Source organism: Trematomus bernacchii, unplaced genomic scaffold, assembly GCF_902827165.1.
Source record: "Trematomus bernacchii unplaced genomic scaffold, fTreBer1.1, whole genome shotgun sequence".
NCBI lineage: Eukaryota > Metazoa > Chordata > Actinopteri > Perciformes > Nototheniidae > Trematomus > Trematomus bernacchii.
Window position 1 is genome coordinate 2,384,926 of NW_022987876.1, and position 21,888 is coordinate 2,406,813.

At 41.9% G+C, this 21,888-nt stretch overlaps 1 protein-coding gene across 1 annotated transcript in view; it reads left to right on the forward strand.

The window, feature by feature from the left end:
* The first annotated feature begins 1,871 nt into the window (after positions 1 to 1,871).
* The window catches only part of gtf2ird1 (GTF2I repeat domain containing 1), a 55,649-nt gene continuing 35,632 nt past the window's right edge, over positions 1,872 to 21,888 (forward strand). The window contains 8 exon segments of the mRNA XM_034114055.1: positions 1,872 to 2,145; positions 4,743 to 4,815; positions 8,416 to 8,548; positions 9,735 to 9,876; positions 13,045 to 13,221; positions 14,735 to 14,918; positions 17,907 to 18,223; positions 21,754 to 21,849. Coding sequence (XP_033969946.1) covers positions 4,805 to 4,815; positions 8,416 to 8,548; positions 9,735 to 9,876; positions 13,045 to 13,221; positions 14,735 to 14,918; positions 17,907 to 18,223; positions 21,754 to 21,849 — 1,060 coding nt within the window. The 5' untranslated portion in view covers positions 1,872 to 2,145; positions 4,743 to 4,804.

The window sequence follows — 21,888 nt, forward strand, 5'->3', positions numbered from 1 at the left end:
TTTTTTTTTTACGTATCAGCAGGGCCGTCCCTCCCTACAGGCCAATCATGCAGACTGCGTGGGGCCTCACCTTGCGGAGGGGGCCTCACCTTGCAGAGGGGGCTTCACCTTGCGGAGGGGGCCTCACCTTGCGGAGGGGGCCTCATCTTGCAGAGGGGGCTTCATCTTGCAGAGGGTGCCTCAACTGAGCCGAAAATGTGGCGCACCTATGCGCTTATGTGGCGCAATTAGTGAGGCGCGGCACGGTTTCGCCGCTGCGAGGCTCCACTAGCACCCCCCCGTCGACGCTCGTGAAACACAGGGCCTCATCATATAATTTTGCGTGGGGCCTCATGTTGGCCAGGGACGTCCCTGCGTATCAGTACAGACTCCATCCATACACGAGTATTAACTTATTAAATATGTTACAAACCAGTCTTATTTGATGCTGTATCTAAATGTACTGGATTACTTGACTGACCTTTTGTTAAGTAGGGCTACTGAAGGGCTGCCACAGGAGCTAAAACCCAAACAATGTGTAAAATGTTACTCTCATCATTCCCCAGGTTAAGAACATCTGGATTTTATTCACGAAAAATGTCCAAATATTGTTTTATCCATAAATTCACTCTGAGATCCTGTTTGTATTGGTCAGAGGGAACTGTTGCTGTATAGGAGACATTAATCCTGGGCAAAACATGAAGGGCAGACGCTGGTCGGCGACAATAAAACTTACATTTTCCATTGGATATTGTACATGGCCTTTTATGCTGGAGGGTTATACCCTTTGGATTATTGCTGCAATGGTTTCGGAGATTGAATCATTAAATATTAACAATGTGGGCAAAGACTGGTGGTGTTTTATTTCACACTCTTTCATACTACCGTCTGTTTTTAAGGGCAAAACATAGCATATTTCTACAGATTCACACAGAATACCACTAAGAAGTTGGTGGTTTGGGAAATTCTGCCAGTAACCATGTATCCATTCCTAAGCAAAACACACAGAAGACACAATAAATCCTGTTAGAAATCTCTCGTCTCAGGCAAATATTTGGTATTAAAGTGACTTGATGAGAATAGTCGGCAATAACTGAAATGTGTGGAAAGATGGGCTTACCCTCCTGACATGCAGACATTGCATGTTTATTTACAATTTCTGGATTTATAACCTCCACACATATCACTTGTACTTGTCGGCCTTGGCAAATGTCAGGTCTTATCCAAACGTCCCAGTTTTTTTGCTAAAGGGCAGATGGGTTATGCTGGTGACATTTGAATAAATAAGTGATCACTTTTTTGGCAGAAGCAGTACAAAAAAAGCACAGGCACAAATCCATGTGTTACTCTTGGTTTAACTAATTATTTCATAGCAGTTTAGGGGTGTATCAATGCAACCAGAACTAACCATATTATAGTGATATAGTGGATTATATACCATTTATGATTGGGTTTAATATAAATCTGACTGCATTTATTATAAGATCACTTTTATTCCCCTTTCACTAGGATATGAACTTTCCCCTATATTAAATTGACAAGCTATTTTAGGCACAAGAGCTATGGTATTACAGTAATTACCAGAAGATCAATGCTGTATCCACTTTGGACTAATCCTTAAACATAATTTGCATACTATCATGTCAAACCACTTTCATGCAGTCTGAAAGGATTTTTTTTTGTGTAAACCAAAACTGACAGTGTGTGAAGTTGCAGCCAAAGTGGCAGAGAGGAATTTAATCAGTCACACTAATAAAATAAAAAACAATATATCCCCTCTCCATGTAAATGTAGTTCCCCGAGGGTATTTCCAGAGGTTCCTCCGCTAATCCTGTATGTAAATTGCAGCCAATAGATGCTGTTGTTGAGTTGGGCTTGGATTAGCAGGAGGCGAATGAGTTTCAATTTTACTAGATTACAGAACAAAGAAAGGGGAAAGGGACACCCTGCTCTGTTAAAGGGAAAAACAGACATAAATTTAGATTAAATACATATATAGTAGACTGTAAAACGTGTCATTGAAGTCCACAGTGTGATGTTCCGGATTACGACGTTTTAGAGGACATTGTGGATGAGAATTGCGAGTGTTTCTGATGGATTAAAACGGGGGAATAAACCTATTCCGGGATTGACAGCAGCAACAAGGCTATTTAATCGCTAATTAAGGTGAGATTTCGCTATCCCTTTTAATATTCATGACGAGTTACATGGCTTGCTTTCATTATACGCGTAGTTTTGTATTACTGTGCATTCAGAAATTACAGATTATAACCTAATTTCTGGACTGGGGAGGAGGAGATGAAAGGAAAGTGCTAACGCTAGGTAGCCACAGAGCTAACGATAGTAAGCTAGCTAGTTAGCTAACCCAACGGTTATTATGATACCTTTAGCTAATTAGCCAGCGTTGATTAGTTTGACATAACGTTACGGTGAGTAGCGAAGAAAGGGTTATAGTTATTTAGGAGTTAAGTTAACCTCAGAGGTACGTCTCCATGTAACCTTGTGCTAGCCTGTGTTTATGATTAGGACACTGCTTGCTAAATTATACCCCATATATTGCTATCACTGATAAGGTTACCGAGCTACTACAACAAAGCCAGCTAGCTAACGTAGCAAGTGTAAAGAAAAACAACACATGTGAAGTTCAGAAAAGCTATTTTAATATAGAAAGCTTTAACTATAAGCCTTGCTGAGTTAATTACAGCCGTGTTACACCCTATTAAACTGCAGTAAACAATGGGTTACTCATTACGTTATTATTTATTACCAGTGGTGAGTAGTAACTAAGTACATTTACTGAAGTACTGTACTTTTACTGTACTTGAGTATTTGTTGTTACTTTGTACTTCTACCCCACTACAATTCAGAGGTAAAAAGTGTACTTTTACTCCATTGCATTTCAAAGATCCATAGGTTTTATTGTCATAAACACAGTATCTACAGTGTAGTTATGGACATCCTTCAACAATGCTACATAGATATATATATAAGACATAAACATTACAAATTGTGCAAAAAGAAACAGATAAGAAATAAAATAGTGCAAGAGAATGCTGCAAGTGAGAAGTAATCTATCCACATGTGTTTATTTAATATATATAGTTAGGCTACTGTGCAGATTTGGATTAATGTTGTGACATATAATCTTTAGTTACACCTGGAGGACAATTCACAAGCTACCCAAATGAATTAGCTCCACCTTTAATTATTTTTATAAGATACTTGAATGCATCAATAATTATAAACAAAACATTTACTGCTTATAATTCTTAAATGGGACAATCTGACAATCTTGCAATCTGCAATATTACAATACTTGTAACAGAGTATTCCTGCACTCTGGTGGTTCTACTTTTCCTTAAGTACAACATCTGAGTACTTTTCCCACCTCTGTTTATTACAGTTTCTACTAAAAGTGAATATGTTAGTAGTGTTTCCTAAACTAAAAGACACTGGATCTAAAACAGACATGAATTTAGAGCAATCTCAAAGGTGTTTGGTGTCTAAATCTGAATCGAGACTTTATTTAAACTGTTAATTTCTTGTTGTTCATTCTCTCAGCTGTTTTATAAGAAGTTATAAAAATGGTGACTAGCCTTAAACTTTGACAGCTGCATCTGTCAGGCGGATTTAATTCACAAGAGACATTTGCACACACGCTCATTTCCTGTGGAAGAACAGACCCTGACTTTATTTATTGCACCCAGGTCTCATATCCTGTGGTTTCATGCTTTATCTCCTGGGTCCAGCTTGTCAAAGTAATGCCTCTCCCCTCTCATGTGATGTGAACTTAATAGTAGATATCGTGCCAGAATTGACCAGCATGAGAAGCTCTCCCCACAAATCCTGGCCCTGTATGTGCCTTAAAATATCTTGTATGAATGCAATGTCGTGCCAACTATATTCAAAATATGCAAGTGTAAAGTTACTCTGTTTGCAAAAATACACAAGATGTACAGTATGTCCTTTGACCAGATATATGTTCTCCATATATAATTATGTCCAAAGATCCCAAGTTAAATATTGCCTGTAAATGACCAGGATCAGAATATAATTATGTGTGATAATCCCATCTAATTGTTGCATGTTATGACACAATTACTCTTATTATAGCCTTTGAATCATACAATATTAGTGTATAAAAGGATAACTCACTGTTTTGCATGATTAGTCCTATTAATTGATCATGTCATATACAATATTGGCATACAGTATGTTAATTGTATTATATCTAATCCTGTCTGGGAGGGTTAGACCCTTTTATTCCCTCATATGTAAATCTTTTTTTTGACATTGTATCCTGCTTTGACTTCCAGCAGTTAAACATTATATCATCAGTAATGATTTATGAACATGGTAAACAGCCTCAGGCACACAGTGTAAACAGAGATTATGTTGTTGTATGTTGTATTGATTAATTAGACAGTAGCTGAGAAACCACACCCTGACTTCCTGGCAGTTGTAGATATGTAAAAACTACAGTCATACTTCTACTTCTTTCAAGACATAATTATGTAAAACATTGATGACATTGTGTGGAATGTAAACAAACGTACACGTGTACCAACAGCATGATAAACAACCTACAGCCTACTTCATATTGCTTGTCATGGCTGAATCCAAATGATAAATGTACTAGAGATTAAATGAGAGCCTGTGAAGTTATCTTGTCAACAAACACATTTTCAGTTTACACTCAGTGCTACTCACCAACTGTCAAAGCTGTTGAAACATTAGCAATGCTGTCTCTTTGCACCTTACAGCCACCTGTTGATCCGAAGAAAAGTTTGAAACCTTTGGCAGCAATGTGTATTGTGTCACCTGCATGCAAACAAAGTAGGTATCACTCATTAAATCATGAGAAAAAGTCATTTTTAAAGCTTAACGCAGCTACCTACCAACTTTAACCTAAGTAAAGGGCTAGTTAACCAGACTAAATGTTATGGCGCTTTTCCACTGCAGGGCCTCGCTCGGCTTAGTACGGTATGGCTAGGCCTCGTTATGCCTTGTTAGGACTGGCTCACTTTATGATGCGTTTCCATTACAGTTTAGGAACTGGGGCAGTAACTATAGTAACGCAGCGTAGGCGGAGCCGTGACGTCATCTTCAATGCGAAACACAAAACCAACATCAGCCGTTAGCTGTTAGCACTCAGAGCTCACAGCTCCTCATATCTGTTCAGAAACTAGACAAAAGTTAAACAAGTACAAACCACAGACTGCCTGTGTCATGGCGAATACAGTCGCTGGTTTATTTATGTCTGTATAGGCCGTTGTTGTGAGTGTGGACGGTCGGAGCATATACTGCGTTAGCTTAGCCGATCTCCATTCAGAAAACACGCATTTTAAAAGTCTGCAGACTTGTCAAAGCATTAATTCATGGTTTTTACTAACCGGTATCAGTATGTTGTTACTTCGGCATCATTTTGAAACGTGTATTACAATTAAATCACGGTCAAATATGTTCATTTTGTTGTAGTTGCCAGCGATTCTCTCACTAGTTTAGCATACTCAGAAAACTGTGAAAAAGTACCCGCTAGCCGGAATTGCGCCTAGTGGAAACGCAACCAAAAAAGGGCCGGGCACGGCACGGCACGGCACGCTTAAACTGCGCTCCGTGCTGTAGTGGAAATGCGCCATTAGTGTGCAGAGAATTTGAATGCCAATAAACATCTTGAAATGCTCGAACGTCCTGTGAAGCCATGTACTGTATGGGCTATGGTGACCTTGTCTTTTACCACGATATCATGTTTTCGAGGGTATGCACTAACATGTATATTACAAGCACATCGTGTCTGAAGTAAAAGCGAGACACAAATGTTTGGCCATCAAAAACACAGATTTGACCATGTGACAAATGCCCCATTTACTATGAAAGCAGACTTCATGTGTAGTAATTTGACAAAAGAAGCATAGTAAGAGGTTAACTTCTTAATCGTAGTAGAGTATTAATATGTAAAGTTTAAATTCTTCCCAAAAACAATAGCATAAAACAAAAACCTTGGTTAGTTGCTGGTGTAAATATAGACTTTTTTTTACTTTCCCCCTGTTTCAGAACTCCAAAGACCCAGAAATCCCGACATAAAGCTGTTATAGCGTTTCCTAAGTGAACATAAACCTTCATTTGGTCACCTTCACTGACTCCAGTAGATATTGATATTTTTGGAGCCAAAGTAGCCCTCTGTCAGCAAACAGCTTCATCGCATTACAGACCCCTTTTTAGGTCCTCTGGTTTAATCCAGTTCCTGAGACAATTTAAATTCACTTTTAGAGGTTAGCTCCAAATGGCACTCCGGCAGAGTGCCCAGGATCTTAAGATGCAGGAGAAACCCTGCAAGATGCACACATCGTAAAAAGACATCAGTAGGAATGTTGAAAAGACGAAGCAGCTTCTAGTTCATCTGTCTTTCTAATCATCTTCCTAGCAAACAAGTTTCACGTCAGCAGGTAGTAGACACCAGACAATCCATTAGACTATTAGTTGGCATGTCACTCTCAACAACTGCAGGATTTGCTTAGACGAAAATTCGTTTTTCTTTAGTGTTGTGTTTCGAGTAGTTTTTGCATACTGAATAGTTTAATATTCACAGAGAGTAGGGCCGTGACATTGTGCCTCCTCGACTTGGCATTATTCTGAGCTGATGCTTATCCCCACCTTCCTCCTCCTCCTCCTCCGCCTCGCTACTTCCTTTGCCTTTTAAATATGTGAGGGAAAGAGGCCATCTATTTCGAGGCCGCAATCATTTAGGAGGGAGGGGGGCTAATGTTTGCTGTGGCCCCAGGGGACGCACATTTAGATGGCCAATAGACTTGGCATGTTGAGACTGGTGCAGCTGAACCCACCACACCCACCCTCCCCTCCGTCTATCTCTCTCTGCCTCTCTGTCCTCTCTCTATTGAGTCAGTGGTGTGGGGCTGCCAGAGGCGAGTATAATGGTTCTCAGTGTCTGGAGAGATTAAAGGCCAGAGCCGCATTGTTCAAATGCCCCGAGATTAGTTTCCAAGGAGACGGGTTTCAGTTGCCATGAGAACATAGTGCCTGGCTTTAGCCGAGCAGTATTTCATATCTGTTTGCTTCTTAATATACATAGAGTGTCTTGTTATTTGTAGTTATATGTCATTATGTTCTTTGACAGGCAGTTTAAATGTATGATGTTAGCTAAACCTTGCCTTAAGTGGTCATGGAAACTTAAGGACTTATCTAGATAATCTAAAGTCAATATCTCTTTTTCTGGCGCCATCTGTCAGCGAGGGAAAAACAGGATGTAGGGGCTCATATGACATCATTTGAGTGCTCTAACAAACCCCAAATGACACACATAAGAGCATGAAACCATAGGTTGCTGAATACAGATGGATTAGCAATGCTAGAAGTGTGGCTGTAGGGATGTTGGCCAGTTCATTGCTTTGGTCGAGAATACCTGAACAACTATTGACTTTCCGTTGCACCAGCAGCTCAAAAGTCTTTACTTGTCTAGTAAAATATCTTAACTACTACTGGAGGCATTGACATAAAGTTTTATAGCAAAGAAGGGTGAATCCCAAAGATGTTGTTGAACTCCTGATTTACCCTCTGGCGCCATCATGACATTCACATTTGTTGTTTTTAACGACCTGTCACGACGGCTATTGGATGGATTCTCAAATGATGTTCAGTAATTGCATTATCCCCCCCAAATAGAACTTTGGTTATCTCTTCATACTTTTTGGAGCGCCATCATCACGCCATAAGTGTCTAAAACTATAGTTTAGACCTAAAAAAACAATATATAAACCTATAACTAAAGGTCATGCATTACTAGTAACACCGATGGTTTAAAACGGTTTACACTTCCTATGCTGTCTTGTGTATTTATTACACAGCTAACAAACATATTTACCATTATACATATTAGTAAGCTTGGTCTATTGCAAATTTGAGTTGATGTTAGCTCGTGAAATATTCACTCTGTTGCTAGACTTCATGAGATTTTAATCCCGAGACAGAAAACCTCACCGATTGGTCTCTTACTAAATTACTTTTCTGTCCATATAACTATACAAATGTCAGTTGGTTTAGTTCTTACTAGTTGATACCCTTATGCAAACATTACATGCAAAACATCACCACGTTAACAACGTCATTAGGAGCTCCTAAGTAATGCAGAACAGAGCTGTTAGCTTGGCTGTAGAATCTGCCTGTTAGTAGATTAAAAAATGATCCCTGAGATAATAAAAGCTTGATCCCTTGCTTCCTTTATTCATCTCCTAGTCTTGGATCGATGCCTTGAATACATGCTAATATTTGCTTAAAGTCAAACACAATGGAGTCAGCAGAAAGTACTTTGAATGCAGGTCACCTCTGCGTGTGTTTATGGATGCACGCTCACGTCCGTTTTTGTTCTTCCATGTCACGTTGTGGCTGCCTGTCTAAACTGTGTTAATGTCCTCTCCGCAGAGGCATGGCTCAGATGAGGAAGCTGGCCTGTGATGGCATCAGGACCAACTCTCGGGGGGGCGACTCCACGGCCCCGCTGGTGTCCGCCCGACAGGAGATCCTCACCAGCCTGGTGTCCGCCCTCGACTCAGTGGTACGTCCCACGAGACGCCTCACACAATGACTTAAAAAGCATACCAACACAGCCTGCTAAATGTATCACATATCCAAATATCAAAGTACCACAGCAAACTACACCAGAGACAGGAAGGGAACATCACAGAGGGAGAGCATCATCCATGGACACTATGTCTTTTCTATTTGGAGAGCTTGTGAAAATCCACCCTGAAACATGATGCTGAATGCTTCTTGTTTTTTTTTTGTAATACTCTTTTTATTGTCATTTTTGTAAACATTCAGACATAACATGCATACATACAACATACACCCTCAAATGTGTGAAGAATAGTTACTGCACATATAACATACATCTCTCCATGGGGGACAATAATCTCACCTTCATCATGTAGCAAGATATCTATGCATATCTCATCTTAAATACCAATTACTGAAATAAAAGCACAGAGAGAAAATGAATATGAATAATACATTATAATCTTAATGGCCTGAGGTGTGGCCTCATTACAATGAGAAACATCAAGAATGCTTCTTGTTTATATGAATATGCATTGATAATGTGCACAACATCGCTCAGTCATGTCACTCAAACAGGGATATTCACAGTTATCTCAATAATGGCAATTCACCTTGATATCGCTATAATTTTTATATATTAAATTATAGTTATTTTAGTAATGGTCTACATTGCTTCTTAATTTTTACAATGTCATATTGAGGGCTCAGTTATCTCTAACTGACAGGAACTATACTTCCTTTGTTATTCGTGGTTATCAGATTGAATTTTTGAACAGAGTTTCCCTTTAAATTGTATTGTGAATGTTGAAATGGTCCTTTTTTTTTTTAAAGAAGCAGCAGGATTGAATTACTGAGTCCTATTTCCTCCTTTAGTGGGGTAGTATATTTGTTTCACAGATAGAGCATAATGTGTTATTGACAGCTAGGTTAAACAAAATGCATCTTTAAAAAACGTATAAAGTGTTACATAGAGAAAAACAAACTTTTGATTGGTATTAATATCTGCAAATACTCAAGGTGTCATTATCGGACTGGAAAAGTGGTGTCAAGCCATCCCTAGAATACCTTGTTCCATCCCAAGAGAAAACACAATGCAGCTCTTCAGTTTTCTTAATAGACTCTTGAGTGGAGCTCAGAGTTTATGGTAATGCCTTGAGAGTAACCGATGCCTCCTTGTGTTGCAGTGCATGGCGATGTCTAAACTCAACGCTGAGGTGGCGTGTGTCACCGTACACGAAGACAGCGTGATTGCAGTCGGCACGGAAAAGGGCCGAGTGTTCCTCAACTCCAGGAGGGAGATCCAAACAGACTTCTACAAGTTCTGCCGTGAGTTTAATGGTGAATGTTGAATGGAGTATTGATTAATGTCGTTATACCGTACCTACAGCTGTTAGCCAGTTTCATAAAATGGCACTGATTGTCCCTGTAGGATTTGGAAGTTATGTCGTTGCAGAATTGCAGATTCAGCCGAATGCTTCAATAATTTTAGCAGCTTGCAGATGTCAGGTTATTTCCACAGAAAACTAAGTAGTTGCAGTTTCACACATTTTATCACATAAAAAAAGATATCAACAAAACATATTGTCACATTGGATGAGATACGTTTATGTAACAACTGCTCACAGTCATATGAAATGCTTATTAAGATTAAAATCAACTTTTTTACGTTACTTTTTAAACAGTAAATTTGTCAGAGGCTTGTTTAGGAAAAAAAGTATTCCGTCCACACGGATACGGCTCAATAAACGTGTCCCTTCACACGAGGCCGCTCGAAAGCGCTGGAGACGCTGTACTACATATGCCGGGCCTGTAAGTGGCGCTGTACTTCCGCCACAAAATACACCAAAAGCAGCGAAGAAGACCCCCGAGCATGGTTGCCCTTCTGTTTATTCTCCGCGGTGTATTTAGCAACATGTAGTTCATGTAGTTCTCCATGTCCACTTGTTGCTGATGGTTGTGGTAGAGGACCTGTAGATGTTGCACTAACATCTGTAGCATGGTCAGTAGCTACTGACAGTAGCTACTGACCATGCTACAGCAGTGAGCAGCAGAGGCGGGGCTATGGCTTCATCGTTATCAGGAAATGATCGTATAGGACGTACACACGGAGACGTTTGGCCCCCCAGAGCGTTCCGTTTGCAGATCTATCCACCTTGGGACCCATTATCGTTTTAGGGGTCCGTTTCCGCGGTTCCGTTACGGCCTCGTGTGAACGAACGGGCTATACGAAAGAGAAAAGTAGCGGATACAACCCGTTTCGTTCCCGTGTAAACAGCGCCTTAAACAGTACGTTTGTCAGAGGCTTATTTAGGAGGAGATTAAGGCCCCGGCCCCACGAGGACGTTTGCGTTTACGCCGCGTATGCGTTTAAAAAAAGTCTTCCGTTCACATGCATTCGATTCATTTAACGTGTCCGTTCACACGAGACTGCTGGAAACGCTGGAAACGCTGTAGTACATATGCCAGGCCTGTAAGTGGCGCTGCTGCCGCCACAAAATACACCAAAAGCAGCGAAGAAGACCCCGCCCCCGGAGCATTGTTGCCATGGTTGCCCTTCTGTTTATTCTCCGCGGTGGACGGCGTGTGGAGTCCACCGGTGTTCTTCATCTGCTGGTGGACTAACCAGTCCACCAGCAGATGAAGAACACCCACCTCTCCGCCTCTTCCAAGGGACGAGGGGACCATGCGGCAGAGTTTCCGTTTACATTTTTTTTCGCCGGTCAACATGTCCGTTAAAGTTTAAATCTGAGCAGGAGACGTGGGGAGAGGGAGGCGGGGCTATTTCATCGTTATCAGAAAATGATCGTATAGAGGCGATTACACGGAGCCATTTGACCCCCCAGAGCGCTCCGTTTGCAGATCTATCCACCTTGGGACCCGTTATCGTTTGCGGGGTCCGTTCCTATCGTTTTGTTTTACGGCCTCGTGTAAATGAAAGGGCTATACGCAAGAGAAACTATGCGGATACAACCCGTATCGTCCTCGTGGGGCCGGGGCCTAAGTGCATTGTTGTAATTAGGAGGTTTAAAATCAAGTGGCCTCTCGTTCACACAAACACTCACTTCCAGTATACATCTTACACAAACTGTAAGCCTTAATTTCCTTCAAACAAACGAGTATGCAAGTTTGTAAGCCGAGCTGTGTTTAAGAAAACAGCCTAAGCCCCACCTATTAACACTCATTTGAGGGCAGGTTGATTTCATGAGGCTGGTTATTCAAGGGGAATGAGTTTTAATGCAAGTTACAGGGAACAATAGCTCCACTTCCTCTTGCTCAGTAAAGAAATACAACTGATATTTAGGGCTGAATGGTCTGATGATGCGCCATGACCACAGATAAAGATGAGACTAATATTATGAATTGAATTAGATTCCCGTGGTGGTTATGTTTTTCAGATTGTTTGACTCAAAGATTTACAATAACTCCAAACTATTTTGAGTCCAAACATCAACATTTATAGACAAATAAAAGATTAAGTAATCTCCAAGATTACCAAGATGTTTTTATCTGATCAAAGATTCTGCTTCAATTTATATTCGTTGGCTTTTAGACTTTCAAAAGAACATTTTCACTGCTGTCTAAAAAACGTTTTTCTCCTGCTTGTTTTACACAAAGGTAGGCATGTCATCGAACAGCACCATGAATAAAATATATATGTTTTTAATTAAGGGTGACGCGGTAAGGAAATAAATAGAGTGTAGAAATATAAGTATACATATTTAATCTATTTAAGTTGTGTAAGTTATTGGCCCTTAACTAAAACACATGATGAGTATTTGAACAGAATGCCTTCACCAATTGTTGAAGATACTTAAAGAGACCCTATTGTGCTTTTTTTGGATAACATGGAACTTTTAAAGTCAAAGCGATGACTCAGTTAGAGGCAAAAAGTTAAAGTGGACCTATCATGCTATATTTGAATAACATAGTATAGGACCATACCTATATAAGGCATATTTATACTTAAAAAAAAAAAAAATACCAAACAGATCATGCATTTTAGCCATGCCTCATTTTGCTCAATTTGCACTATTTTACCCCTGCTTTAGCAAGGGCTGATTCTGTGAGAACAGCACCACCTACAGGCCTGGCATATGTACTACAGCGTCTCCAGCGCTTTCGAACGGCAATGGCCGTGGCTGTCTCCTCCTGATTGGTGGAGTTGGCCCAATAGCCGTAGCGCCACCGTCCTGACGTCAGGACAGTGTTCAAATCTGGATCAGTTTGTATCAGATCCGTTGCAGCCCCTTTTTTAGAGATTTGGGTATGGAGGAAAATAGAGAGGGTTGTGTTTTCTGACACTTGGTGAGTTCCCTGGAACACCGGGGACACATATTCATGTAGAAAAGACGTACAAAAGTGCATTTTGCATGATAGGTCCCCTTTAAGTTGCATTAACTATTTGTTAAACTAATACTGCAGGTCATCTGAACTAACAATCATATTGGATGTTCTTGTTCACTTATTATGTGGCTTTTGTCCTTTTGTCTTCAGGGGGGCCCTGTCTGCAGAATGTCCCCTCAGCTAACGCCCATACCAAAGAGCAGGAAGTAGATCTGAGCAAACTGAGTAAGGACGGAGATCACGGGAAACCCAGAGCTCCGTCAGAAGCTCAGTCCAACATCTTTGTTCTGAGGAAGATGGTGGAGGAAGTCTTCACCGTTCTCTACAGTAAGTGTGACTCAGCAGGCCTTTATGTGCCATAACACTCTTAAAGGTCCCATGTCATGCTTTTCTGGTTATTACCCGTCCCCTTGTGTGTTATGTAGCTTTTTCTGCATGTGAACGGTCTGCAGAGTCACAAACCCTCAAAGTACACCCTGTAGCGAGTAAAACTCTAACACAGAGAAGACCTGTCTATGCTGCCCCAGAACGCCTCGTTGGACATTTCTCTTTTTCTTCCTGGGTACAGTGACGTATTTGGGTATAGTGACATAACGTAACGTAACAGCTCCGCAGATTGGTCCGCGGACTTCCTCACACACACACACACACTCGGCGGGACGTTGCGAGGCTCGCTGCTGCGAGGAGCGGGACACTGTGAGCGGGCTCACTGGTGTGGGGTCGGCGAGACACCGCGGAACTCAGCCTGGGCACACACACACACTCCCAGCCAGGCTGCGGGTGTGTGTGTGTTTCGGGCTGGGTTTCGCTGTGTCTCGCTGTCTCGCAGACGGCCACTGGACTCACAGGGAGGGGGGGGGCAGGAGCTCCAACAAGCCGTTTAGGACAGAGAGTGAATGCACATACTATACAGAGATGCTGTTTGAGAAACCAATGTGAGTTTGGAACATTGAACAATATAAATCTATTTTAGTAGACCTCAACAATGGAATTATGATCAGTAGAAATGGCCATGACATGGGACCTTTAACTTAATGCATGACTTACATCTTTCTCGACAAGCGAAAATGTAATATTTATCTTACCCAATCATAATAGGATTTTATGTTCTAGTCTGCACCATGTAATGTTGTACAAGATATAACACAGTAGGTTGCAAATGTCCTGAATGTTTGGGGTAGAATCTAACTAGCAAAAACTAGCATAGGGTGTCAACGAGTTTTAAATGGTGTACTTCGCTCTAAGCTTACCCACTGAAATATCATACAAATATGAAATATGTTAATTTTAGTAATATAATCAGAACTCACATGAGACTCAGTAGTGATGGAAGAACATGGCGAACATGTGATGATGCTGAATGCCATGCATGATTTAAAATTCACTTTAACGGCCATCAGTTTAAACCGAAACAGGCCTTAAGACTAGTAATGCTTTATATGTGTTTCCCAAATAAATTCACTATAAAAAGGTACACATTTTAAATTGAAATTAACTATTACATGTTCATGAGTATGATGCCAATACCACTTTACCAAACGTACACTTTTAACACTTAACAAGGTACAGTACAAATTATGACGGTGATTGTAGTTACGTGTGAAATGTGTTTCAACCTCAAACAGATACACCTTAAACATTATTTACTTTAATATATGGGGTGCTAATGACATACTTATAATAAAGAATGCCACATGTTTCACTTGGATGATTCATATATTTATAGAAACAGCTGCCATGTGAGCCAAAACATACTTACTGTCACTACAAAGCCTAAAAACATTGTGCAAAATGTCCACAATCCCCCCCTTGCTTAACATCCTCCTGGTGGTCTCCGCAGGTGAAGCTGTGGGGAAGAGCAGCCTGGTCCCTGTGCCTTATGAGCGGATCCTGAAGGACCCCGGCTGTGTGGTGGCCCACGGTCTGCCTGAGGGGGCCTCGCTGAAGAAGCCCTCTGAGTACGACACCAAGACCCTGATGAAGATCCTGGAGCAGAGCCACCGCATCCAGTTCACAGTGAAGAAGTGAGGAGGGGGGGGGGGCTGTGTGGGGGGGGCTGTGTGTTGTTCTTTCTGTTCAGGCAGCAGTGCTTCTATCAGATTATGAAAGCAGCTGTTTCACATTACATCGCTCCAGAACGGGAACATAGGAAGTTTGGCCGAGATATATGCATGTGTGAATGAAAGAACATTCCTGGCTTCTTAATAGCTGGTTATTGTTATTGTGTGTGTGTGTGTGTGTGTGTGTGTGTGTGTGTGTGTGTGTGTGTGTGTGTGTGTGTGTGTGTGTGTGTGTGTGTGTGTGTGTGTGTGTGTGTGTGTGTGTGTGTGTGTGTGTGTGTGTGTGTGCCAGGTGTGATTCACATGGGGGGATTGGGCACATAAGGGGACACACACACATCTAGAGTGTGTGTGTGTGTGTGTGTGTGTGTGTGTGTGTGTGTGTGTGTGTGTGTGTGTGTGTGTGTGTGTGTGTGTGTGTGTGTGTGTGTGTGTGTGTGTGTGTGTGTGTGTGTGTGTGTGTGTGTGTGTGTGTGTGTGTGTGTGTGTGTGTGTGTGTGTGTGTGTGTGTGTGTGTGTGTGTGTGTGTGTGTGTGTGTGTGTGTGTACCAGGTGTGATTCACATGGGGGGATTGGGCACATAAGGGGACACACACATCTAGAGTGTGTGTGTGTGTGTGTGTGTGTGTGTGTGTGTGTGTGTGTGTGTGTGTGTGTGTGTGTGTGTGTGTGTGTGTGTGTGTGTGTGTGTGTGTGTGTGTGTGTGTGTGTGTGTGTGTGTGTGTGTGTGTGTGTGTGTGTGAACAACTGTTAGGTCAGACTGTTCTGTCTTTAGTAAGAGTTACGTTGATGCGGGGGTGACAATGCAGAGTTATCTTGCAACAAAATCGGATGATGTTTCAATTAAACAAACTGTTTTTCAAATGTTACAATCAATCTAAATGTTATCCAAATTGAAGCATGGACTAGTGCAATATCCAAATTGCAATAAGCACAGTATTTGGTAAAGGCAAAATACGGGAAAATATCTGATTGAAGTATTGCTGCAGAGATATTCTAGAAATAAACCGTATTCTACAGACCAACAAAAACATCCTTGTTCCTTTATCTTTCAATAAAAAGGCACATTTTGGTTTATAAATGGTCAATCCCTCAGTCATGGTGCAGCTCCAGTGCAGATGTGTTTGTGGACTGTGGCTGGTGGTATTTGTCGTAGGGCTTCAGGTTAAGTCAACATTTATTTTGGAGGTCAGCGTATCAACACAGCATAATAAACAGGTGACAGCAGGGAATGTCATGCAGTGTTTAGACTTTGAGCCTGTTGACAGCCACGATGCTCTGATGATGTTATTGTGAGGACAGGAGAGGGTTGGGATGAAATAGACGGGTCAGGGTCATCAGGGGGGTATACTACGAAGCCGGATTTTCGCTTAGCCGGTTGACTTCAGGGAAAACTCGGGCTTTCCGGTCCTACGACGCTGGTTCTCTTTTTAGCGGGCTAGATCTCCATGGTAACTTATGCTGAGCGGCTAACCTGGTCCGGAGCAGGTTAGGTTGCAGGCTAAGAGATCAACTCAGTGAAAGCACCGCCTGCTGACCAATCAGAGCTCCGTGTGCGGAGTTTAAAGCGATCAATTCATATTACAGGATAGAGGAAATACAGAAAAACTGCCGTTGCAGGAGAGACGGCCGGCAAAAATCAACTGACTGTGTGAACGTGAAAATGAATAGAATATCCCCTCCCATCTTCAGAGCAATCTGACTATTATAATATTAGCGTTAAGAAAGCTTACTTAAATATCTGCCACAACATAAGTAACCGGATCAGAGTAACATTAAGTACAGTCCGCGGCACTGTGAGTGCAGACGTAGATGTGTCCCATTATCATTCATATCACATCACATCATAATGTATCATATATTTCCTTATCTGAGTCAGCTGAGCCGTATCTGGCCGTGCAACACTCACAGTGTCACATACTGTATGCAGAAGTATTATTTTAAGCAACACATTAAGTTGACGAAACACTCGAGTCAAATGTAATTAAAGTCAGATCCACTCGTGTCTTATACGGGGCAGTGATATCATAAACCTGTTAATGTACGCATTCAAACACTTTTTCTGTTACCAGCTGTATTCACCTTGCAGGTGCAGCTATGTGGCTTTTATCCTGGATAAAGTGTTTAAGTCATGGATGTTTAAAGTTTAACTTCTTCATATTTGACTAATATTAAAGATCACTTTTCATTCAGGAAGTATGACGCTGCGCTGTCAGTAGCCTACGCTTGTCCGTGTTTGTGATTGGTCGAATGCTCCAAATACCACCCCTTTCATGTGAACGCGCACCTAACTAGATAGGACACGGCTGGCTTGAGCGATCCACTTGATAACCAGCGTCGTAGGACCGCTTAGCGAGAGCGCGTATGTTTTGGATTGGGCCAACCGGCTAACTCAAACATATCCAGGTTAGGAAAATCCGGCTTCGTAGTACAGGCCTCTGATTAGGCACGATCTGAAAACATCCTGCATCTAAATGACTATTGTTTTATCTATTTGTTCATTTAGTTTTGCTTCTCTGTAGTTGGAAAACTGCTTGTGTCTGCTCCATTAGCTGCCACTGCCACATGTCTTTGCCCAGAACAAATTGGGGGGTTTTCCTGTGTCTAAAACGGCGTAATACAATTTAAATATGATTTGTGTTTGGTATGTTGTTCTCAGTAAAGCACATAATGAGAGATAGAGAAAACTAGGGCAGGGTACCATTCACATTACAATCTGGTATTTGTTACAGATAGTAACTAATCCCATTTGTCTTTGAGTGACTTCTTCTCTAAGCCAGCAAGAGGATGTCTTAATGGAACAAATACATTTGCTCTCCTCTGAAAGAGTTGTTGCAGCTGTACATGTCGATATAAGCAAGGAGACACTTGGCAAACACAAAGCTTGATGTCAGGCCGTGATGAATGTCCCCCTCTAAATTACTTTCCTCTTGATTTTGTGTCTGTGTGCAGGCCAGCAGAAGATTTGTCTCGAGAAGCCAAGTCCAGCACTGACGTTAATCACAACTGCACGGCCCCTCTGACCCCAGGGAGCCACGGATCGGGGAAGACGTCTTCTTCACAGGGGGTCTCCTCCCCGAGCCCCGCCTCCTCCAGCAACTCTGTGCTGTCCAACTTCCTGTACGGCATGCCCATGTCCTCCAAACCTCACCCCGATGGGAAGCTGGACTTCAAACCCATGTCCCTCCTCAACCTGGGGACAGACCGGCTGAACAACTGGACCGCAGGGACGGACAAGATGGCGTCGGTCAAAGACTGTCCAAACAACGGTGAGATGTGTGGAGAGTGGGTGTTATGTTACATTATCCAATCCAACTTTATTTGTATAGCACATTTAAAAACAACCAATAAATATATATAAAAGCAGCATAAATATATTAAAACAAAACCGATAGGACAAAAAAACAAATGTAAAAGCACGAGACAATAAAACAGAGTGAAAAACTCTCATACAGGATGTAAAAACATTTTAAAACACAACAAAATAGAAAACCCCAATTGAGAAAACAGAGACTGATACGTCTCAAGGTCCTGACACACCAATCTGACACCAAAGAACACGTCCAGACGGACCCTGACTGTTGTGTCGCCTCACGTCTCCTGCGTCTTGGCCATGTGTCGCACTGGAACACACCGCAAAGACTTCAGCCGACGGCCAAGAAGCACGTACGAACTGCGCATGCGTGAGTGGCAATAACTCTCCTTACCAGCAGGCGGCGGTAGTGTGTCTTCATCATTCAAAAGAGGCAACAACCGGAAGACAGACTGCGTGGTACACCGAGAGAAGAAGAACAGACTGCGTGATATAAACAAACAACAAATAGCGTGTGCGTTCCATGTTCACTCTACAGCGAGAAGCTCATGGGGCTTTCCCCAACCTGTGTCGAGAGCTGGAGTTAAATGAAATCTCACATTTGCCTTCTTAATCGTTTGTTTGGGTCCCTCACTTACGTTTCGCTTCTCATGCACTGATTCGCTAAGCTGATCAGCCAATCAGAGTGATTTCTTTTACCGACAGCCTCCCGATTCAACATGTTGAATTGGCGGCGGAAGGTGTCGGCACGGCCGAAAAGACACAACGGGGCGGGACACACCAATCTGACCCTAATAACGGAGAGTAACATCTCTATATGAATCAAAGTATTTCAGACTAAGTGCTTTGAAGGCCGATTATTACACCGCTAATTATTTCATTCAAAGCAGCAATTTGCCTTGATAGCACATTTCCTTCGTATACTCATATCTGCAAATTAGTCATTTAACTCACAGCCACTAGTAGTCAGCTGGACCTGCATACCTATAATTAAAAAGTGTTATAAAAGAAAGAAAACAACTGCAGACAAGACCAACACATAGTCGTTTTTCCATCCTGGTACTTTTGTGTCTTGGACGTTACTTAGATCAGTTAGTGTATCTGGTTACTGAGTGATAGTGCTTGATGATTCGGAAAGAATTACACATTTTGGCTGATATTCAACTTGAGATATGATTCACGGTATTTGATGAATTCATAATTTTTACATCATCAGGATCTGTACCAAACAAATATCTTTGTATAAGTCATTCAGATGAATATTTACACATATTTTGTGTAACATAACCGTGCGGCAGAGTTTCCGTTAGAAATGTTTTTCGCCGGTCAACATGTCCGTTAAAGTTTAAATCTTCCGGCCAAAATTAGAAAAGTGTCGGTCAGAGGTCTTCTTTGTTATTTATTGAGCTTTAAGACAAATTGATAACGACTCTATATAATAATATAAGAATACAAAACGGACCCTCTCTTTTCCTCCCCCTCCCCTGACAGCCCAGCAGCTGATCTCTGAGCAGGAGAGGTGGGGAGAGGGAGGCGGGGCTATTGCTTCATCGTTATCAGGAAATGATCGTATAGGCCAGGGGTGTCAAACTCAAGGCCCGGGGGCCAAATCCGGCCCGCGACTTCATTTAATGTGGCCCCACAAGAGCTCTGAAAGAATATAATACGTTTATTATACGGTTACATGCCGATTTACAGAAGCACGTTGCCCATAAACTACATGTCCCACAATGCATCTCAAATATGAATGTTGTTCAGAATTTGACTTTTTTCTCAGAATTCGACTTTTTTGCTTCAAAATCTCACATTTTTTTACATTTTCAAATTTTTTCCAGAATTTGGCTTTAAAAAAAAAATCATTTTGTGACATTCTCACTGAAGAGACTTCCAATTATTTGCCCTAGACTTCTGCTTTCAGACGTAGTTAATTATTAAGTTATTACCCTATCCCATAATAATCCAATGCAGAGGAAGGAAATATTGTAATATAATACATACGTTTATATATATTAAATATTGATATATGTATTTTTATATAGTCTTAAAGTTACAACCGGCCCTTTGAGTGCAACCATAATGCTGATGTGGCCCGCGATGAAATTGAGTTTGACACAGCTGGTATAGGCGTAGGCACAGAGCCGTTTGCCCCCCCAGAGCGTTGCGTCCCCAGATCTACCCACCTTGGGACCCGTTATCGTTATCTGCGTTTCCATGTCGGCCTCGTGTGGCCGAACCGTCTATATCAGCGGTTTTCAAAGTGTGAGGCGCGCCTCCCCTGGGGGGCGCCAGAGAGCTTCAGGGGAGGCGCAGCTTGAGAAAAAGAACAACGAGAAAAAGACGAGTAAAGTGACACTTGCACACTTTTGGCTGTCTGTGGAGACCGAGTTCCCCCACCTCGCCAAAAAGGCTGTAAAAGTGCTCATTCCCTTCACCTCCACCTACCTGTGTGAGTGCAGGTTTTCCGCATTGACTTTGATCAAAAGCAAGTGCCGGTGAAGGCTGCAGCCAGAGGATGATCTGCGTTTATTCCTGTGTGCATCAAAGACGCAGACTCATTGTTCCCACTAAAGTAGGGGTGAGTGTAATAAGGAGGCAAAGTTGACGTTCAGTGTGTTGCCGGGAGCATATAAGGATTTATCCACGATGTTGAAAATGTTAATTTAAAAAAATATATATGTGTTGAGAACACCGTGCGAAAATATACGGGTCGTGCTGCAGCTAGATTTGCCTGTCCTCTGTAAGAAGGTGTCGGCGACTGACATGCAAGGAAGAACGGCTGTCCACAGGCTGTTCCAACTTTAACAACTTTATTAACTTCCATGGTAGTGAATTGAACATGCTATTGTAATTGGGTGTGTGGTATATTTTCATGCACGCACACGCATGTTCCACAACACACTGAACAACACTCAATTGTCCGATCGCTACCAGTGTCCTTGCGATCTTGTTATAAGTTGAGACCATTCGGGCTTATTCTAGAGGGGTGCAAGGAATAGTCCAAGTAGTGGGGGAGTTTTATACAACATGTTTAAAACATAAAGATAAAAATGTTTTAAAAAGTTATTGTTTAATGTTTTAAGGAGGTGATGCTACTCAGCCAATCATATCGGTGCACTCAGTGAGTCAGCACGATAGATTCAAACACACACACAGAGACGAGACAAGAGGAGAGAAACAGTCTTCATTTTCTCTTACTGGACCTCTTTGAAATGCAATTGAATACCCCTGCATTATAGCAACAACAACAATAATAATAATAATAGCAATAATAATTGGGAGGGGGGGCGCCGCTGTTCTTATGTTCTCTGAGGGGAGGCTCACCTTCCCACACTTTGAAAACCCCTGGTCTATATGATAGAGAACTGTAGCAGATACGACCGTTACCGTCCTCGTGTGGCTGCAGCCTCAGTCTACAGCTGAAAGTGCTCCGGTAGGAAACCCGTGTGGCATTGAACTGATTAAAGTTTGGATGTTTTGCATTTTCAGACGAGACAACGAGACTACCTGGGGAGCAGGGGCAGAGTCCTCCTGGCGTCCACATCTCCAAGAGGCTGCTCTTCTCCATCGTGCATGAAAAGTCAGGTGAGATTCAACATGCGACCAGTAAGATCTACTTTGCTT